This window comes from Saccostrea echinata, unplaced genomic scaffold, assembly GCF_033153115.1.
Source record: "Saccostrea echinata isolate AGI-Se365-2 ecotype Australia unplaced genomic scaffold, CSIRO_AGI_Sech_v1 ptg000009l, whole genome shotgun sequence".
Classification (NCBI taxonomy): Eukaryota; Metazoa; Mollusca; class Bivalvia; order Ostreida; family Ostreidae; genus Saccostrea; species Saccostrea echinata.
The window spans coordinates 32,207,324-32,223,086 of record NW_026889758.1 but is presented as its reverse complement, the minus strand read 5'-3'; the positions used below and the strand labels follow the sequence as shown (position 1 = coordinate 32,223,086).

General features: G+C 33.9%; 1 protein-coding gene across 2 annotated transcripts; it reads right to left on the bottom strand.

Moving 5' to 3' along the window:
* Positions 1-321: 321 nt before the first annotated feature.
* Positions 322-9,522, bottom strand: LOC133183595 (uncharacterized). 2 transcript variants are annotated; one of them, XM_061318531.1, is made up of 5 exons: positions 6,595-6,683; positions 5,158-5,305; positions 1,192-1,314; positions 1,038-1,102; positions 322-952 (listed from the first exon to the last, which is right to left on the bottom strand). In XM_061318531.1, exons 1-5 carry the CDS (start codon positions 6,670-6,672, stop codon positions 791-793), a joined length of 576 nt encoding a protein of 191 aa, XP_061174515.1. In that variant the 5' UTR covers positions 6,673-6,683; the 3' UTR covers positions 322-790. The 2 variants fall into 2 exon arrangements, 1 of the variants encoding a protein (XP_061174515.1); XR_009720685.1 differs by lacking the exons at positions 322-952; positions 1,038-1,102 and adding an exon at positions 9,468-9,522 and having other exon boundaries at positions 1,197-1,314; positions 6,595-6,675.
* Positions 9,523-15,763: the final 6,241 nt, after the last annotated feature.

Below are 15,763 nucleotides of genomic sequence, written 5' to 3'. Positions count from 1 at the left end.
TTACATCATATCTTTATATAGTAATGAGAACCATGGCGACAATGCTCACGCACCTGAATCACCTCGGTCCTGCTGTTCTTCCTCTGAAAATTTCAAAAGATTTGTTCCCTCTGTATCCCCATGGAAAGTTTTGCCCCCCCCCCCCAAATTATAGCCTCACTCTAGCCAATAGGGGTTACGATTTAAATGAAGTTAAAAAATCCACACATGAGGGTGTTAAATATAAATATGACTAACATGGCCTTTGTGTTTTGGATAAGTTTTTAACAACTTACCTATATATGCATTATGTAACTTTGATCCCCAGTCTTAGCCCCCCCCCCCAGGTCCATGTTTTGAAAAACTTGAATCCACAAAAGTTAGGTATATGTGCATATCTATATTATTTGGTGTGGTCCCGCTTTGATTGAATTTTTTTTTTTTTTTAATTTTTTTTTTTTTTATTTCCAATATTTTCCGATGTAAAACTCTGAGCCCCACCCTACTCCTGAGCAATTAAACAAACATGATTATGCACTATCTGATGTTGCTTGAGTACATGGCATTCATTTGAACAAACTTAAATCCCCTTCACTCAAGGATGCTCTGTGGTAAGTTTGGTTGAAATTTGTCCAGTGAACCTAGATTAAAAAGTTAACATACGGACAGACAGACAGATAACGGACAACAGGCGATCAGAAAATATCACTTGAACCTTCTATTCACGTGAGTTAACAAAACAGTTGACTATCTGACTGTTATTTCATTCTGTAATCCATTATTGTACAAGATGTCCTTCACTACCGGTAGTTCATTTTTCTTTAGCAAACTTTGCCACATCCACTTCGTCTTGCAGAATCCTGAAACCGTGGTCGACAAAACTGGAACCGGAAATGGCGACAAATTGATAATGAGTAGCACCTCTCTCGTTGTACGACACGCCCCTCTGAACACGTCGTCGCATTCGTTTGGCCTGGAAAACAGTTTAAAATTTCACTTTTATTCATGAAAATTTGGCATTGGTTCTATAATTTCAGAACATCAAATCATCAGCTTACATTCTTGGTGACGTCACTGGAATTTTTCAAAACTTCTTGAGTAAACAGCCAATCTTTGCAGTATCCTGAAAGAGAAATTTTTTTTACCTATAGAAAATGTTAAAGTTTATATAAAATAGAGATTTTCATTTTGAAAGTATTTTGTACTACCAACCATTTTCTCGCAGATCGCTGCATAATTTTCTCCAGATACTGTATAATTTCGCCTCATTTGCATATTTGACATTAAGGCATTGTAAAGCTAAGCCGCAACAGCAGGTGCTTTTCTTAAGTAATTCTGAATTAAGAAAAAAAATTAGTAAAGAAAAAGTAGGCTTTATAATGATTTTTTGATTGGTTGATACTAGACTAAGAGCTTTCTTTCATAAATATTGGCTCTTTTGTATAGATTACATATTACATGTGCTTACATCATTAACACTGTAGATAAACCAAAGATACAAGTTTCAGGATAGTTTACTAGTGGAAAGATAGAGATTTTTATGTATATAATGGTCCTGCAATTTAAGGAGTTATTCACCATGCAATAATAAAAAGAAAATCTTCACGCTTGGCGGATACGAAACAAAGAAACTCTGCCAATATCTATTTTCGTCGATTGCGTATGCTGTACATAGTACGATTTTATTATATATACACTTTATCATAAATATGGAATATCTACCCTCAGAATTTGAGTATAAAAATTTAATTGACGGTATAATCTGTTAAATAAATCATTCATACATCTCAAGTTTAGGTCTGATAACGGGAGCAAATTGAATAAAGAAGAAAAAGCTTTAATGTCTTGTCTAGCCTTGGTTTCGTTAACGGCTTGGGTGCGTCTTGGTATGCTTTCAATCAGTTTATTCATTTTCCTCGTCTGATATTTTGATATTTGTCATTCCTCTTGAAAAGCTTGGGCAAGTTCTTCCAGTATTAATGGCTTGACATCAAAGTCTCTAACGGCTCTATCAAGAATACCCCACACATGCTCAATAGAGTTGCAGTCACGTGAGTATACAGGCCATGGCAATTACATTTGTAGTTTATATCCTCTTGCTGGAAAAAGGCCTGTACCAAACAAGCACGATGCGGCGTAGCGTAGTCATGCAGAAAATTTCTGCAAGTGTTGTCTGGCATATGAAACGAGTTCTGTCTGTAGAAGCTGACGATATCGCTCACCCTTGACATTGTTAGAATAGTTCTGCCACCATAGTTTATTCCGTCCCAAACATGCAGAGCTGCATGTTTCCTGACATCACAGTGCCATCAGTACAGTCCTCAGTAAAGCGTTCGCTTCGTTGCCGACGTACCCGGAATCTTCCATTAGGTTTGTGCAGCAGAAATCTGGATTCATCTGTAACGATGACGTGTCTCCAATGTATCAAAGAATTCCCACGATGTTGCTGAGCCCACAGTAAATTTTAAACATCTTTGCTCTCCAAGTTCATTCAAAAGAGATCTGTCTTCTAAGACCACGTTTGATTAGGCCTCTATTTATTGTGGAACTAGAAAGTCTAACGTTTATTCTCTTTCAACATTCATATCTTACGTTGGAAGCAGATTTTATTCTGACGCTATAAAAAACAGTCATCTCGAGCAGTAGGATTACGTGGTATTCCAAGCAATGCCTTTGGTCTTTCAGCTCTTTTCTTTTTCTTTTTCGAAACTGTTCCAGCAATGCTACATTTTGCCATCCTTGCGTTCCTGCACTCTTGCAGGCATTATCTGCAAAGCTACTTCAGATTTCAGAACATGGAGCACGGGATTTCAATACCTCTAGAACATACCCTTGGAAGCATGCAATACCAGGCATATGAAATACCAGTTTTTGAACCTTAAGCGAAATTATTATTTAACTATATTTAAATTGGTTAACTTATTTTAAGTTCTGTAAGAAAAAAAGCAATTCTTGAATAAATCTAAAGTATTCCATTCTTATGACCAAGAGTAAATTTATTATAAAGTTAATATATAGTTGATAAATAACCTATGTAGATTTTTATATTGTCACACTTATATTTTACCTTGAAAACAATTCATTAATTTTCTTCCCAAAGCTACCATTTGATTATTATATTTTGACAGTTGAATAGAAAATGAAATTCATTTTCAATCGTTACTGTATTACAAATATTGCAAAATCGTTCAAAATCTGTTGGTATAGATGTGTCTCCCTTATTTGAATTTCTATTGCAATATTATGTGCACTTAATCACAGTCATTCTGCTATTAATTGATCTTTAGTATTTAAAATTTACCAGAAATAACTTGATAAAATTTTAGTTTTGGCGAATTATGATTTTTTGTTAATTCTATAATTATGTATGCATTGATTTAAAGGTGCTTGGACATAGATTTGAAGTTAATATTTTCTCAAATTTTCTGTATAATATCATGGCTTATGTGTTGCTATAGCATTTCATACTAAAATATAATAAAAATCTTATTTCATCTCGAAGTTATTAAAACTTTGAATTTCTGGACGCATTATATTGACACATCCTTGCGCTTTCACATATTTTAATTTTATTCTTAATACTTAAGAAAAGTGGCAATTTTGTTGTGTATTAATGAAAAATATTAAAACTATAACCCAGAAAATTCAGAGTAGAAATGTTCGAAAGCAAAACCCACTCACAGTATTGTAAGTCCGTGCTCAGTGGTGTGTGCAGAGTTTAACAATTGAACACACCCGGGGAATCGTAAACATTAAAGGTGCTTGGACACAGATTTGAAGTTAACATTTTCTCAAATTTTCGGTATAATTTCATGACTTATATGTTGCTATAGCATTTCATTCTAAAATATAATAAAAATCTTATTTCATCTCGAAGTTATTAAAACTTCGAATTTCACGACGCGTTGGATTGACACATCCTTGCGCTTTCACATATTTTAATTTAATTCTTAATACTTAAGAAAAATGGCAATTTTGTTGTGTATTAATGAAAAATATTAAAACTATAACCCAGAAAATTCAGAGTAGAAATGTTCGAAAGCAAAACCCACTCACAGTATTGCAAGTCCGTGCTCAGTGGTGTGTGCAGAGTTTAACAATTGAACACACCCGGTGAATCGTAAACATTAACAATAACAGAGCTCGTGCCCTGTTTACAGAAACAGTTTAACGTTTCACGGGCGTGTTCAATTTGTTAAACTCTGTACACATCGCAGAGCACGGACTGACAATACTGGTGAGCTGGTTTTGCTTTCGAACATTTCTACTCTGAATTTTCTTGATTATAGATGTAATATTTTTCATTAATACATAACAAAATCGCTTCTTTTCTTAAATATTAAGGATAAAGTTAAAATTTGTAAGTGCAAAGACGTGTTAATCAAACGCGTCCCGGAATTCGTAGTTCCAATAATTTCCAGATAAAATAAGCTTTTAATTATATTTTCGTGTGAAATGCTATTGCAATATATAAGTCGTGATATTATACAGAAAATTCGAGAAAATATTAAGTTCAAATCTGTGTCTAAGCACCTTTAACAATAACAGAGCTCGTGCCCTGTTTACAAAAACAGTTTACGTTTCACGGGCTGACAAGGTCATTGTATCGACCATAGAACTTACGAAATGATGACTTTGAACGAGACTGTTGATATTCTTGCTTCGTCAATTTGTTTGCCAATAACTTACCTCGTTTTAAAAATTGTTCACACGTAGAGCATGCTCTTGCGTATCGAATCAACTGAGAGATATACACCCCATATGCAGGTGATAAGGGTATATTGCTGCATGAGTAAGGGAATGTATAAGTCATCACATTTATCATAAAGCTTGGTTGTTAAATTACCATTAATCATCTTTTCCTCGTAAAATATCCACATATGAAACAGACGTGTCAGACTATGTGGTATCTTATTTCAAGCTCACTGGGATATATCGTGTCGACATGAATATTAATTAAAACTACTGGCAAAGTCTTACATCTACCAACCATACAAATGATCAAAAGCATTTCGTCAAACACAGTTGCACTAGTGATAATTTATGCTTAAAATACATTCTTTTTAAAACCACAAATACATTTAAATTTTTATTTTCTCAAACATTTTATTTTTGTTACGGCACATTCCCGCTTTAGTAATCGTAAAATGTAGACATCAATAGCATGAGACATTTTACCTGTATCTTTCTCCAATCTAAGTAATTGGTGTGTTCGTTCCGCTTCTGTCAGTTTTACAAGCGAACACTTCTCGATAAGGAGTTTGACTTTGTTGTTTTGGTTTTCTGCATGTTGGAGAATTATTTCCACCAAGACTAAACTTTTTGCCTTTTAATTGTATATAAAAATAAAACAGATTATATGGAACTTAGAATTAACCTGCAAAGTGTAAATACATGTGTCGCCTGTGAAAGCAAAATTGGGGCTAAGATAAGTTTTCGAGCAGGGATCTAGAGGGAGGGGGGTCCTGAGAATTCCCAGACCCCCCCCCCCCCAAGATTTTCAGAAATATTTAATTTATACGCTTAAGTAACAAAATTTAACATTTAACCCCTGAATCCCCTAAAAGAGAGGTAAAGTCATATATATGTATTCAAGAATATTTAAGGAATCACTGTCTAGTTAGTAGAGTATGCCAGGGCATCAACGATAGTTGGAAACGTGGGATAATTTGCATAACGGGCGAAGAATTACATGCATATTAGGCCTTCTTAGCTCCTGACCTTTCGCTTGGCGAAATTTACATTCCGATAGAATGATCAAGAAATCAACTCTCCTAACTTTCAAAGAGTTATCACAGAGAAAACAAATAGAAATGGAATATATATATATATATATATATATATATATATATATATATATATATATATATATATATATATATATATATATATATAAGATCAAGGAACAAACAGGTAATTCTAACTGAATGTCTTGTAGCAAGAAAACAGTGAGCTTAACTACTTCAGTCTGTATACTTGATTGACAACTCTATGACATGTACCAGTAGTTTAATCCCAGTTGTTAGCTGCAGAACTAGCTCGATCTCTGCTTGAGAAAATTTGGACACAGATGAAGCTGCTTTATCTATCCGAATTTTCTCAAGCAGAGAGCTACAGTTCTGCAGCTACCCAGTAATATACCTATGGACCATCAGTTTTAGGTGAGTCCCAAATCTAGATTTGTGGTATGTTCATGGAGCTCTTTTTATTTTCTGAGACCGTATCAAAAGTTCCAGATAACCATATATCTTTGTAGTGCAGAAAATCGGGGGAGGGAGGTTGTCTTTATATCTAGTCTTGAAAAAATGTTATTGGTCAAGTTTGAGGTCATAAAATCACATTCCTTTATGTTTCAAAAGGTCTTGATATATATGCTTAATATCTAATCCCTGTCTTAACAGTCAATAGATATCATGGTGGAAGACGTCGGGTAAAGTGATCCCACAGTATGTGTTGCTCTGATTTGTAGGCCACACAAAAAGTTATAATTATTCACGTAATAAGCAAAATTACATTTAAAAAAATTAGTGAATAAAATAAGTGGATAAATAAATAAATGAGAAGGGGTTTCTCTCTCTACCTTTTACATATATATGAAATGTTTTATTGTATTACCTGTTTTACCACTTCATAGGTGTCGATGCTGATTAAATGCCTTTCAAATTCGGTCCGAATTTGTGAAATCAAATTCATTTTCTGTAATAAAAACTCTGTTACTGAGCCATATTTTCTTCTTATGCTTCGAGTGAATCGATTTAAAAAGCTCATCTTTATATCTTTTGACCAGAACAAATATTAAGTTAAAATCGAGTTGCCATATGTAAGCATTGTGACGTCATAATGTTCCAAAGCTTACATTATAACGTAACAGTTATAATACTGTAGTATTTAAGAAATAATGTATCATTTTTAAACATCTATCGGGATATAAATACGGGTTGGTTACGAGATCAAATTCCATAAAGCCCGAAGGGCTTTATGGTAAATTTGATCTCGTACCAACCCGTATTTATATCCCGATAGATGTTTAAAAATGATACATTATTACTTATATTTACATTTATGACTTATTCATATTTTATATTTTCCTGATTATAAGTTTTAAAGTGTGAAATGTTTTATTTTTCAAACTCAACGGCACGTATTTGATCCATTGATTGCGCGTCAACCCTTTATGACGTCACTGAGAAATTACGTCAAACGTTTATGACGCGAGGAACCCGTGTTTATACGGATATAGATACGCGTTGCTTTTAATAGTGTTATATAAAAGAAAACATTTGCAAATGTAAAAATAAGGACAGTGTCCTTATTGATCAACAAATCAACCCAAGGGCTTTCACATGCAAGTCCATGGGTGATAATAGCACTAAATTATGTAACAGGAAGGGAGAAAATGTATGGCTGGACCGGGAATCGAACCTGGTATCACATAATCAGGTGCTTTACGTACTAAGCTATTCAGGCCGATATTCACGGCCCAGACCATTTCTGTTGATTGGAGAATAATGGCCGCGGCATTCCTTTGACCTATGCAATAACCGTTGTAGAATTATTTATTGAATTGAGCATGGGTGGGTCCAGCAAGGGAACAGCTACGGACCTGTTGTTTAGGATGCTTCTTCCCAGTGCCAATTACATTTTCTTATGAAGTCGTCCCGCCGGTACATTTTGACACAATCGACAATATGTGCCGAGACGAGCCTTTTTTCTCCCTGCAGAATGTGCGACAAAATTGCCTAACTCAACTGCACATTTGTCGTCGGCTACAATATGCACTGCGAACGTTTGAGCATTCTGTTGCCAAATGATGTTTTCTGGGAGAGAGAGAGAGAGCAAAAGTCTTGTTTATCTGTTGAGTTCAAGTGTCAACTGAGAGTCAACTGAGAGTAAAAAAAAATCTTGTTTTTAGTGAATGTGCAATCTATCGAAAACTCAAGATATCATTTTGAATTCGATATAAATATTGTCATGTATACTCTGTATAATATACAAAGAAAAACTCGGACTATTGCACTATACAGTTCGTTTAATCAACACATCAATAGATTTCACAAAACTAAACATGAAAATTCCTTGAGTTACTCTAAAACTGTGGAACGACAATATGTACAGTGAGGATAAAAATATACGTGTACATATCGTCGCCGGCGGCATTATATACACGCATATTTTATTTTATATTTTTTAGCTGCAACAATACGTGCCCATGGACTACAATATATGCAGCGAGGGTAGGTGCATATCGTCACCGACAAATATTTACAGGACGACAATACGTAAAAGTATGAGCATTCACAATTTCTGTTATATACATGAATGACGTTGCTCAAAATAACATTTTTCAAATTATCTACTTACGATAACTCTTTTCATTATTTCAAAAAAATTACTAGTACACAGTCTTCTAGGACCATCATGCTTTCAAAGTTTGGTGCAATCAAATGGTTGCTCAAATTTAATACTAATCCATATACCAAAGTTACATATTTAACATTTAAAAAAAAAATAACTATGAAATACCGTAGCTATTTTTTTTTAAAGGTTTGTCACCCGGAATATCTAAGATTTAATTTGTCACATTATTTTCGCTGGATTGATTGCGGTTCAAATATAGGAAATATCGAATGTAGAATATAATGGTATCTCAAGATCATAAAAAATTATATATCATTAAAGATATGTAACATATATGTTACCTTTATTAAACCAATTATGGCGCGTTCATCTGTTGCTGGAATGTTGTATCCGTTTTATGATTATTCAGTTCCAAAATGCAGACTTAATTTTTTTTTTTAAAGAAAACATTTGTTCCAGACTTAAAATCCGTCATACTCTTAATTGTTGAAACCAGAAATGCTATATCGGTAAGCCAATTGAAAATTATATAGCCTCAAATATTATTAAACCCCCTAGTTATTTTTCACATGGTACACGTTCTCTAAACGCAATTCATATTAAACTCTGACATCATTGTTTACTCAATTACAATTTGCAGGGACGAAGTATCAATGACTCTGCTCTAGCTTCATGTGCTGTGCATTTTGAAATAGATTCAACATTACTTAAACTGACAAATTAACTAATAGTTTTTCCTTCAGTATAATTAAATATGAATTTTGCATTTTACGACTTGCATAATTTATGGAGACCCATTGACGACGTAAAATGCTGACAAGAATCCATCCTTAAGGAAACTCTCTCTCTCTCTCTATATATATATATATATGAGAGAGTGAGAGAGAGAGAGAGAGAGAGAAATTAGAAGGCCTCACTTCTGATGTTTATATATATGCTTTACATGATATAGACTGCATAGATTTTATTTTTTATATAAAGAGGGCTAAGTTACTAGAAAAATCTTGTCTATAATCCATTTATATATATAGGATGTATAAGTAATTGTTTCAAATATCACAAATATAATCATACAATTGCAGTTGCATAATGACATATAGTATAATTATTGAAATCAACAGTATACTCACTTTTCACCACCATAATCCTACAAAAGAATTGTAATCTTGTAATGGTATTTGATGGTCGATGATCCACTTAAGTCCTTTATAACCCCAGTCTCGTTCTCATCTCAAAAATGGATGTTATGAGTCCACCATTAGCCGTTCAATTCCTTCTTTGTTTTAATGCGAAAAGAATTAAAGCTCATTTTACTCAAAAATTAGATATTTTCGAATTTTTTAAATCATAAATTCTTAAGTTGATTAGCACTGCACCCTTATATCATGTTGTAAATTTGGGAGGTAACAAAATTTACATGTTACTTATACATCCGAAATCCTGATTAATATAAGCAAGTTTTCCTTTTATCTGTTTACGAGTGATAAAAATAAAAATACATGTAATAATAATAATTAAAAAAAACCCAATTGCAACAGGATTGATTTAGTATACAATTATGTGCAAATCATTATGTTATATTATATTACAAGATCAACAACAACAAAAACATATAACCAGCAGTCGTAATTTACCAATTTGGGAAAGAGTCCCTCATTCTTACCTCTTGTCAAGGGATACGTGGATTTTTGGGATTTCTGGTTTTCTTCTGCATGTTGCACTTCATCGGACAGGAAAATGAATAATAAAAAATAATGCACAAATGAATGATTTTCAAACCACTTAGAACTTGCAATTTCAAAATAAGAAAACTTCAACTCAAATTTAAATGACAAAATTATGTAAACATAAAATGTCAATTTAAGTAGAAAAATAATCTTTCAATTGTCCAATTTGTAAAGTTGTGTTTTTTAATTACCAGTTTGTGAGCAGCTGGAAAAACTTTAATGATAGTTAGCGCGGAATTACAATGAAGTTGTAACTTGTACTATAATAAAAATAAAACTGTTGATTTTTTAAAAAGAAAATGATCTACACGTGATTATTTAATGTTAGAGGTTGTGTCGTGCTGTATATTGTGCTAGTTTTGACATGCACCTTAGAGTTACTGTTTTTCCAGCAATGCACTTTCATGATGAAACGGTAACGAAAATTGCTAGCCAGTTTACTTTTTCTAGAAAGGAAATAAGAGTACATGTAAACAAAAAATCAAACATTTTAGATAAAACTATTCCTTCTGGTAAATAGTGGAGAATTGTTAAATCATTAATCAAATTTGCCAATAAAAGTTAAGTAACCCCACCACTAAAATGGAATGGTATTTTTTTTTATCCATCCTATTGACAAGGTTCATAAACATTTTCCAGAGATTTCACATAATAATTGTACGAAATAGAAAATAGATAGCTTCTGCCAATAATACTTCTTGATATTTTAATAGATGAGGGCAAATTAATTCACCTTTTCGGTCTTTTTATTCTCCCTTATAATTTACTATGGTGTCCTGTATCTATTTCAAGATTGTGAGAGCATAGTCTAATTCAACTTAATTGCTTTTTGCACAAAAGGGTATACATTGTAGGTTTACAAAAGTTGTACATTATAAGGATCATGAGGCCCCCGGGACACATCGCTCACCTGAGTCAATATGGCCCTGCTGTTCTTCGACAGCGATTTTTTTAATAATATTTTCCTAGATGTAAAACTTTGATCCATGTTGTGATCAAACCTTACCCTAAGGTGTCATGATTTGCACAAACTTGAACTTACGCTATCCGAGGATGTTACCATTATCATATGACTTATCATGCCTTTGCTGTTCTTGAAAAGAAGATTTCTAAAGATTTGGTCCAACCCTACCCTTAGGGGTCATGATTTTAACAAACTTGAATCTACACTATCTGATACTTCCATATCAATATGACTAATCATAGTTTTGCTGTTCTTCAGAAGATTTTTAAAGATTTTTCCTAAATATTTCTATGTAAAACTTTGATCCCCCATTTTGGCCCAACCCTACAACCCGGGATCAAATACCTGAGGATGCTTTCATATCAATATGACTAATTATTGCTTTGCTGTTCTTTAAAAGAAGATTTTAAAGATATTTTCCTATACATTGTATTCCTATTTGAAATGTTGATCCCCCATTGTGGCCCCACCCCAGCCCAAGGGGTCATAATTGGAACAAATTTGAATCTACACTACTTGGGAATACTTTCATATCAATATGACTTGTCATGGTTTTGCTGTTCTTTAGAAGAAGATTTTTAAAGTGTTTTTCCTATCTGTTCCTAGACATGCATGACCGTAGGAACCGGGGGCACGTGCCCCCCCCCCCCCCCATAATTTTGCTGATATATAGATTACTAAACATAGATACCATATGCTTGTGCCCCCTCAATAAAAACACCTGATGACCTTTTTTTGGCTTGTCAAGGAATTTTTGGTAGTTGATGACCTTTTTTTTTATTTTTTGCTTCGCAGGAAATTTTTGGTAATTCCCCCTCAACTGTCAACTGAAAATGTATGGTTGTAATGTATGACTGTACAAACTTCAGTCTACACATCCTGAGGATGCTCCCATATCAATGTGACTAATTATGGCTTTGCTGTTCATGAAAAAAGAGTTAAAGATTGTTTCTTATATATTCCTATGTAAAACTTTGATCCCCATTGTAACCTCTTCCCCCAGGTCAATATTTGAACAAATTTGAATCTACACTAGTCGGTGATGCTTCCATATAAATATTACTAATCATGGCTTTTTTAATTCTTGAGAGGAAGATTTAGAAGATTTTTTTCCCTGTATATAACTAAATAAAACTTTGATCCCCCATTGTGGCCTCACCCAACACCCAGTACAATCTGTAAAAAGGTTTCATATAAGTTTCAACTTTTTTGACCAAGTGATTCTTGAGAGGAAAATATTTAAAAGATGTCACCAAATTTCCACCAATTTTGAAAGAGGGCATGACCTTTCATGTGAACAAACTTGAATCCCTTTCACACAAGGGTGTTCTGTGAAAAGTTTGGTTGAAATTTGCCTAGAGGTTCTGGAGAAGAAGTCGAAACTGTGGAAAGTTTGCAGACATACATAAGAGATACGGACGGACAGACGTACAAAATGTAATCTGAAAAGCTCACTTGATCAGCTGAAAGCTCAGGTGAGCTTAAAAGTGTCTATTGCTTAAACCAATTTTGTAATATTTTTCTTCAATACAAAAGCCTAAATTTTTCTAAACTGTTTTTCATTCTGTCACAGTTGTCAAATAATTCGTCATAACAATTTTTGGTTATACAATTTTCACTACATAATACCTCAAACCAGAATTTAAACATTCTAGACAATCGAGTGATTTACCTAGGTAGCCTCCCGGTTTCTAAATACACAGAAGCATTTATGTTTTTCCTGACACCTAAAATAAGTTTCAACTAGGAATACATGTACAATGTTTAGGAAAATCTCTTTAAAATCTTCTTTTAAAGAACAGCAAAGCAATAATTAGTCATACTGATATGAAACCATCCTCAGGTATTTGTTGAAATCATGATCCTAGGTGGTAGGGTGGAGCCAAAATGGGGAATCAAAGTTTTTCATAGGAATATTCAGGAAAAAACTTCTTCTGAAGAACAGCAAAACCATGGTTAGTCATATTGATATGGAAGTATCAGTGTAGATTCAAGTTTGTTAAAATCATGACCCCATAGGGGTAGGGTTGGACCAAATCTTTAAAAATCTTCTTTTCAAGAACAGCAAAGGCATGATAAGTCATATGAATATGGTAACATCCTCGGATAGCGTAGATTCAATTTTGCGCAAATCATAACACCTGAGGGTATGGTTTGGTCACAACATGGATCGAAATTTTACATCTAGGAAAATATTATTAAAAAAAATTGCTGACGAAGAACAGCAGGGCCATATTGACTCAGGTGAGTGTTGTGGCCCGGGGGCCTCATGTTCTTTACAATATACTACATTTGTAAACCTATACCTCTTTTGTGGAAAAAGCAAATAAGTTGAATAAGACTATCCTCTCACAATCTTGAAATTGAGACAGGACGACATAGTTAATTATAAGGGAGAATAGAATAAAAAAGACCGAGAAGGTGAATAGCATTTTGTTTTAATTTGATTTAATTTTAATTATGATGTGAAATCTCTGCAAAATAGTAACCTTGTCAATAGGATGGATAAAAATATTTACCATTACATATTAGTGGTGGAGGTACTTTGTTAAATTGAATAATTGAAAGATTATTTTACTACTTAAATTGACATTTTATTGGGCGATCAAAGTTTTACGTAGAAACATATAGGAAAAAAAATCTTTAAAATTCTTCTGCTAAAGAATAGCAAAGCCATGATTAGTCATATTGATATGAAAGCATTAAAAATTATAAATGCCATAATTCCGCCAAAAATTGATGAAGCGGAACGAAATGCTAACTTGATCTATAATTCATCAAGATAAAGTCACGTACTAAAAATCAGCTCAATTTCTGCAAGCGTTTAGAAAAAAAAATGCGGAAAATACTTAGAAATTGAAAAGGTCGTAATTCCGACAAAAATCATTGAAGTGGAACGAAATGCAAACTTGATCTATAACTTATCAAAATACACTCACATACCAAAAATAAGCTCAATATCTAGAAATGTTTAAAAAAAAAATTGCGGAAAACCAAGTGGGACAGACTGACAGACGGACGGACGAACAGACTCAGAGGAAACCCATAGTCCCTTCCGGTTTCACCGATAGGGGACTAATAATATTTGTATGGAAACATCCTCAGGTTTTGCAGATTCAAGGGTTTTCAATGATGACCCCTGGGGCAAGGATGGGGCCACAATGGGCGATCAAAGTTTTAAAAAGGATTATATAGGGAAAGTCTTTAAAGGACAGCAAAATCATGACTAGTCATATTTATGTGGAAATCTTTAACATATTCAAGAAGGTGATTTTTAAGTTTATTCAAATCATGACCCCTGGGGTAGGGTAGGGCCACAAAGTGCGATCAAATGTTTAGATATATATATATATATATATAGGGAAAATATTCAAAATGTCTCTTCTCAAGAACATCAAAGCCATGGTTAGTCATTATATAAATATTGTCATGTAATTGAGTGTAACATTGAAGATTTTCACCCCAAGAAAACCATTGTCAACCGAGGCGCAGCCTACGTTGACAATGGTTTTCGACGTGTGAAAATTTTCATTGTTATACCTTTAAAAATTAATTCCTATGTAAATCTACATTTTAAAAAGTCAAACATTTTTAATGTTTTACTGAGCAGTCATAAAAAAAATCGATGTTTGACCGCAGACTGAGATATTGAACCTGTGGACGAGATATTGGACCGCTTATGTCAGTGTGGGCAGGGTCAGCTAAATCTCATTTGCATTCGTTGGTATGGAAGCCAGCAAGATACATGTATAACAAAAAAAAATAAATAAAAGGTATAACAAAACATTTATTGACTGGATTCCACTATAAATATATTTGTTATATTATACTGAATGTTTTATTCAAATACATAGTGAACCTCGTGCGCATAAATTCTGCGCAGTCACTATTTTTTGGAATATCACCCGTCGTTAAGCAATGTTGACTGTTGCTACGCTGGAGGGCGTGGCTTCATCATTCAGCAGGTAATAAAGTTTTTTAACAATGTTTCTCGACGAATCAGATTCAACTAATGATAAAGCCACGCCCTCCAGCGTAGCAACAGTCAGCATTGCTTGACGACGGGTGATATTCCAAAAAATAGTGACTGCGCAGAATTTATGCGCGCAAGGTTCACTTGTATAAAACATTCAGTATAATATAATAAATATTGCATGTAGTTGAGTGTAACATTGAAAATGTTCACCCCTCGAAAACCATTGTCAACCTCGGCGCATGCAAGCATTCTGAGAGTATTGCATTAGCAATACTAGTCCCCCTACCGGCAAATGTAATCTGGTTCCCGCTAAAAATTGAAAATGCCATAATTCCGTCAAAAATCAATGAAGCGAAATGCGAACTTGATCTACAACTCATCAAGGTTAAGTCACATGCCTAAAATCAGCTCAATGTCTGCCAGCATTTAGAAAAAAAATTGCGTCAAAAATCATTGAAGCGGTACGAAATGCAAACTTCATCTGTAACTCATCAAGATACACTCACATACCAAAAATGAGCTCGATATCTGCAAGCGTTTAGAAAAATGTGCGGAAAACCAATTGGGACAGACTGACAGACAGACAGAGGGACAGCTGGACAGACAGACGGACGGACAGACTCAGAGGAAACCTATAGTTCCCTCCGGTTTCACCGATAAGGGACTAATAACAAATGTTTCTCAACAAATCAGATTCAACTAATTTACATGAAAGTACATAATATATTTAAATCGAAACATCCTGAGGTAGTGTTATTT

Excerpts from the sequence above, each read along its gene's own strand:
- LOC133183595 (XM_061318531.1), bottom strand. The coding sequence starts at position 6,672 with ATGAATTTGATTTCACAAATTCGGACCGAATTTGAAAGGCATTTAATC. Across the intron at positions 1,315-5,157 it reads TAGATTGGAGAAAGATACAG|AATTACTTAAGAAAAGCACC; the intron begins GTAAAATGTCTC and ends TTCTTAATTCAG. Across the intron at positions 1,103-1,191 it reads CAGCGATCTGCGAGAAAATG|GATACTGCAAAGATTGGCTG; the intron begins GTTGGTAGTACA and ends TTTCTCTTTCAG.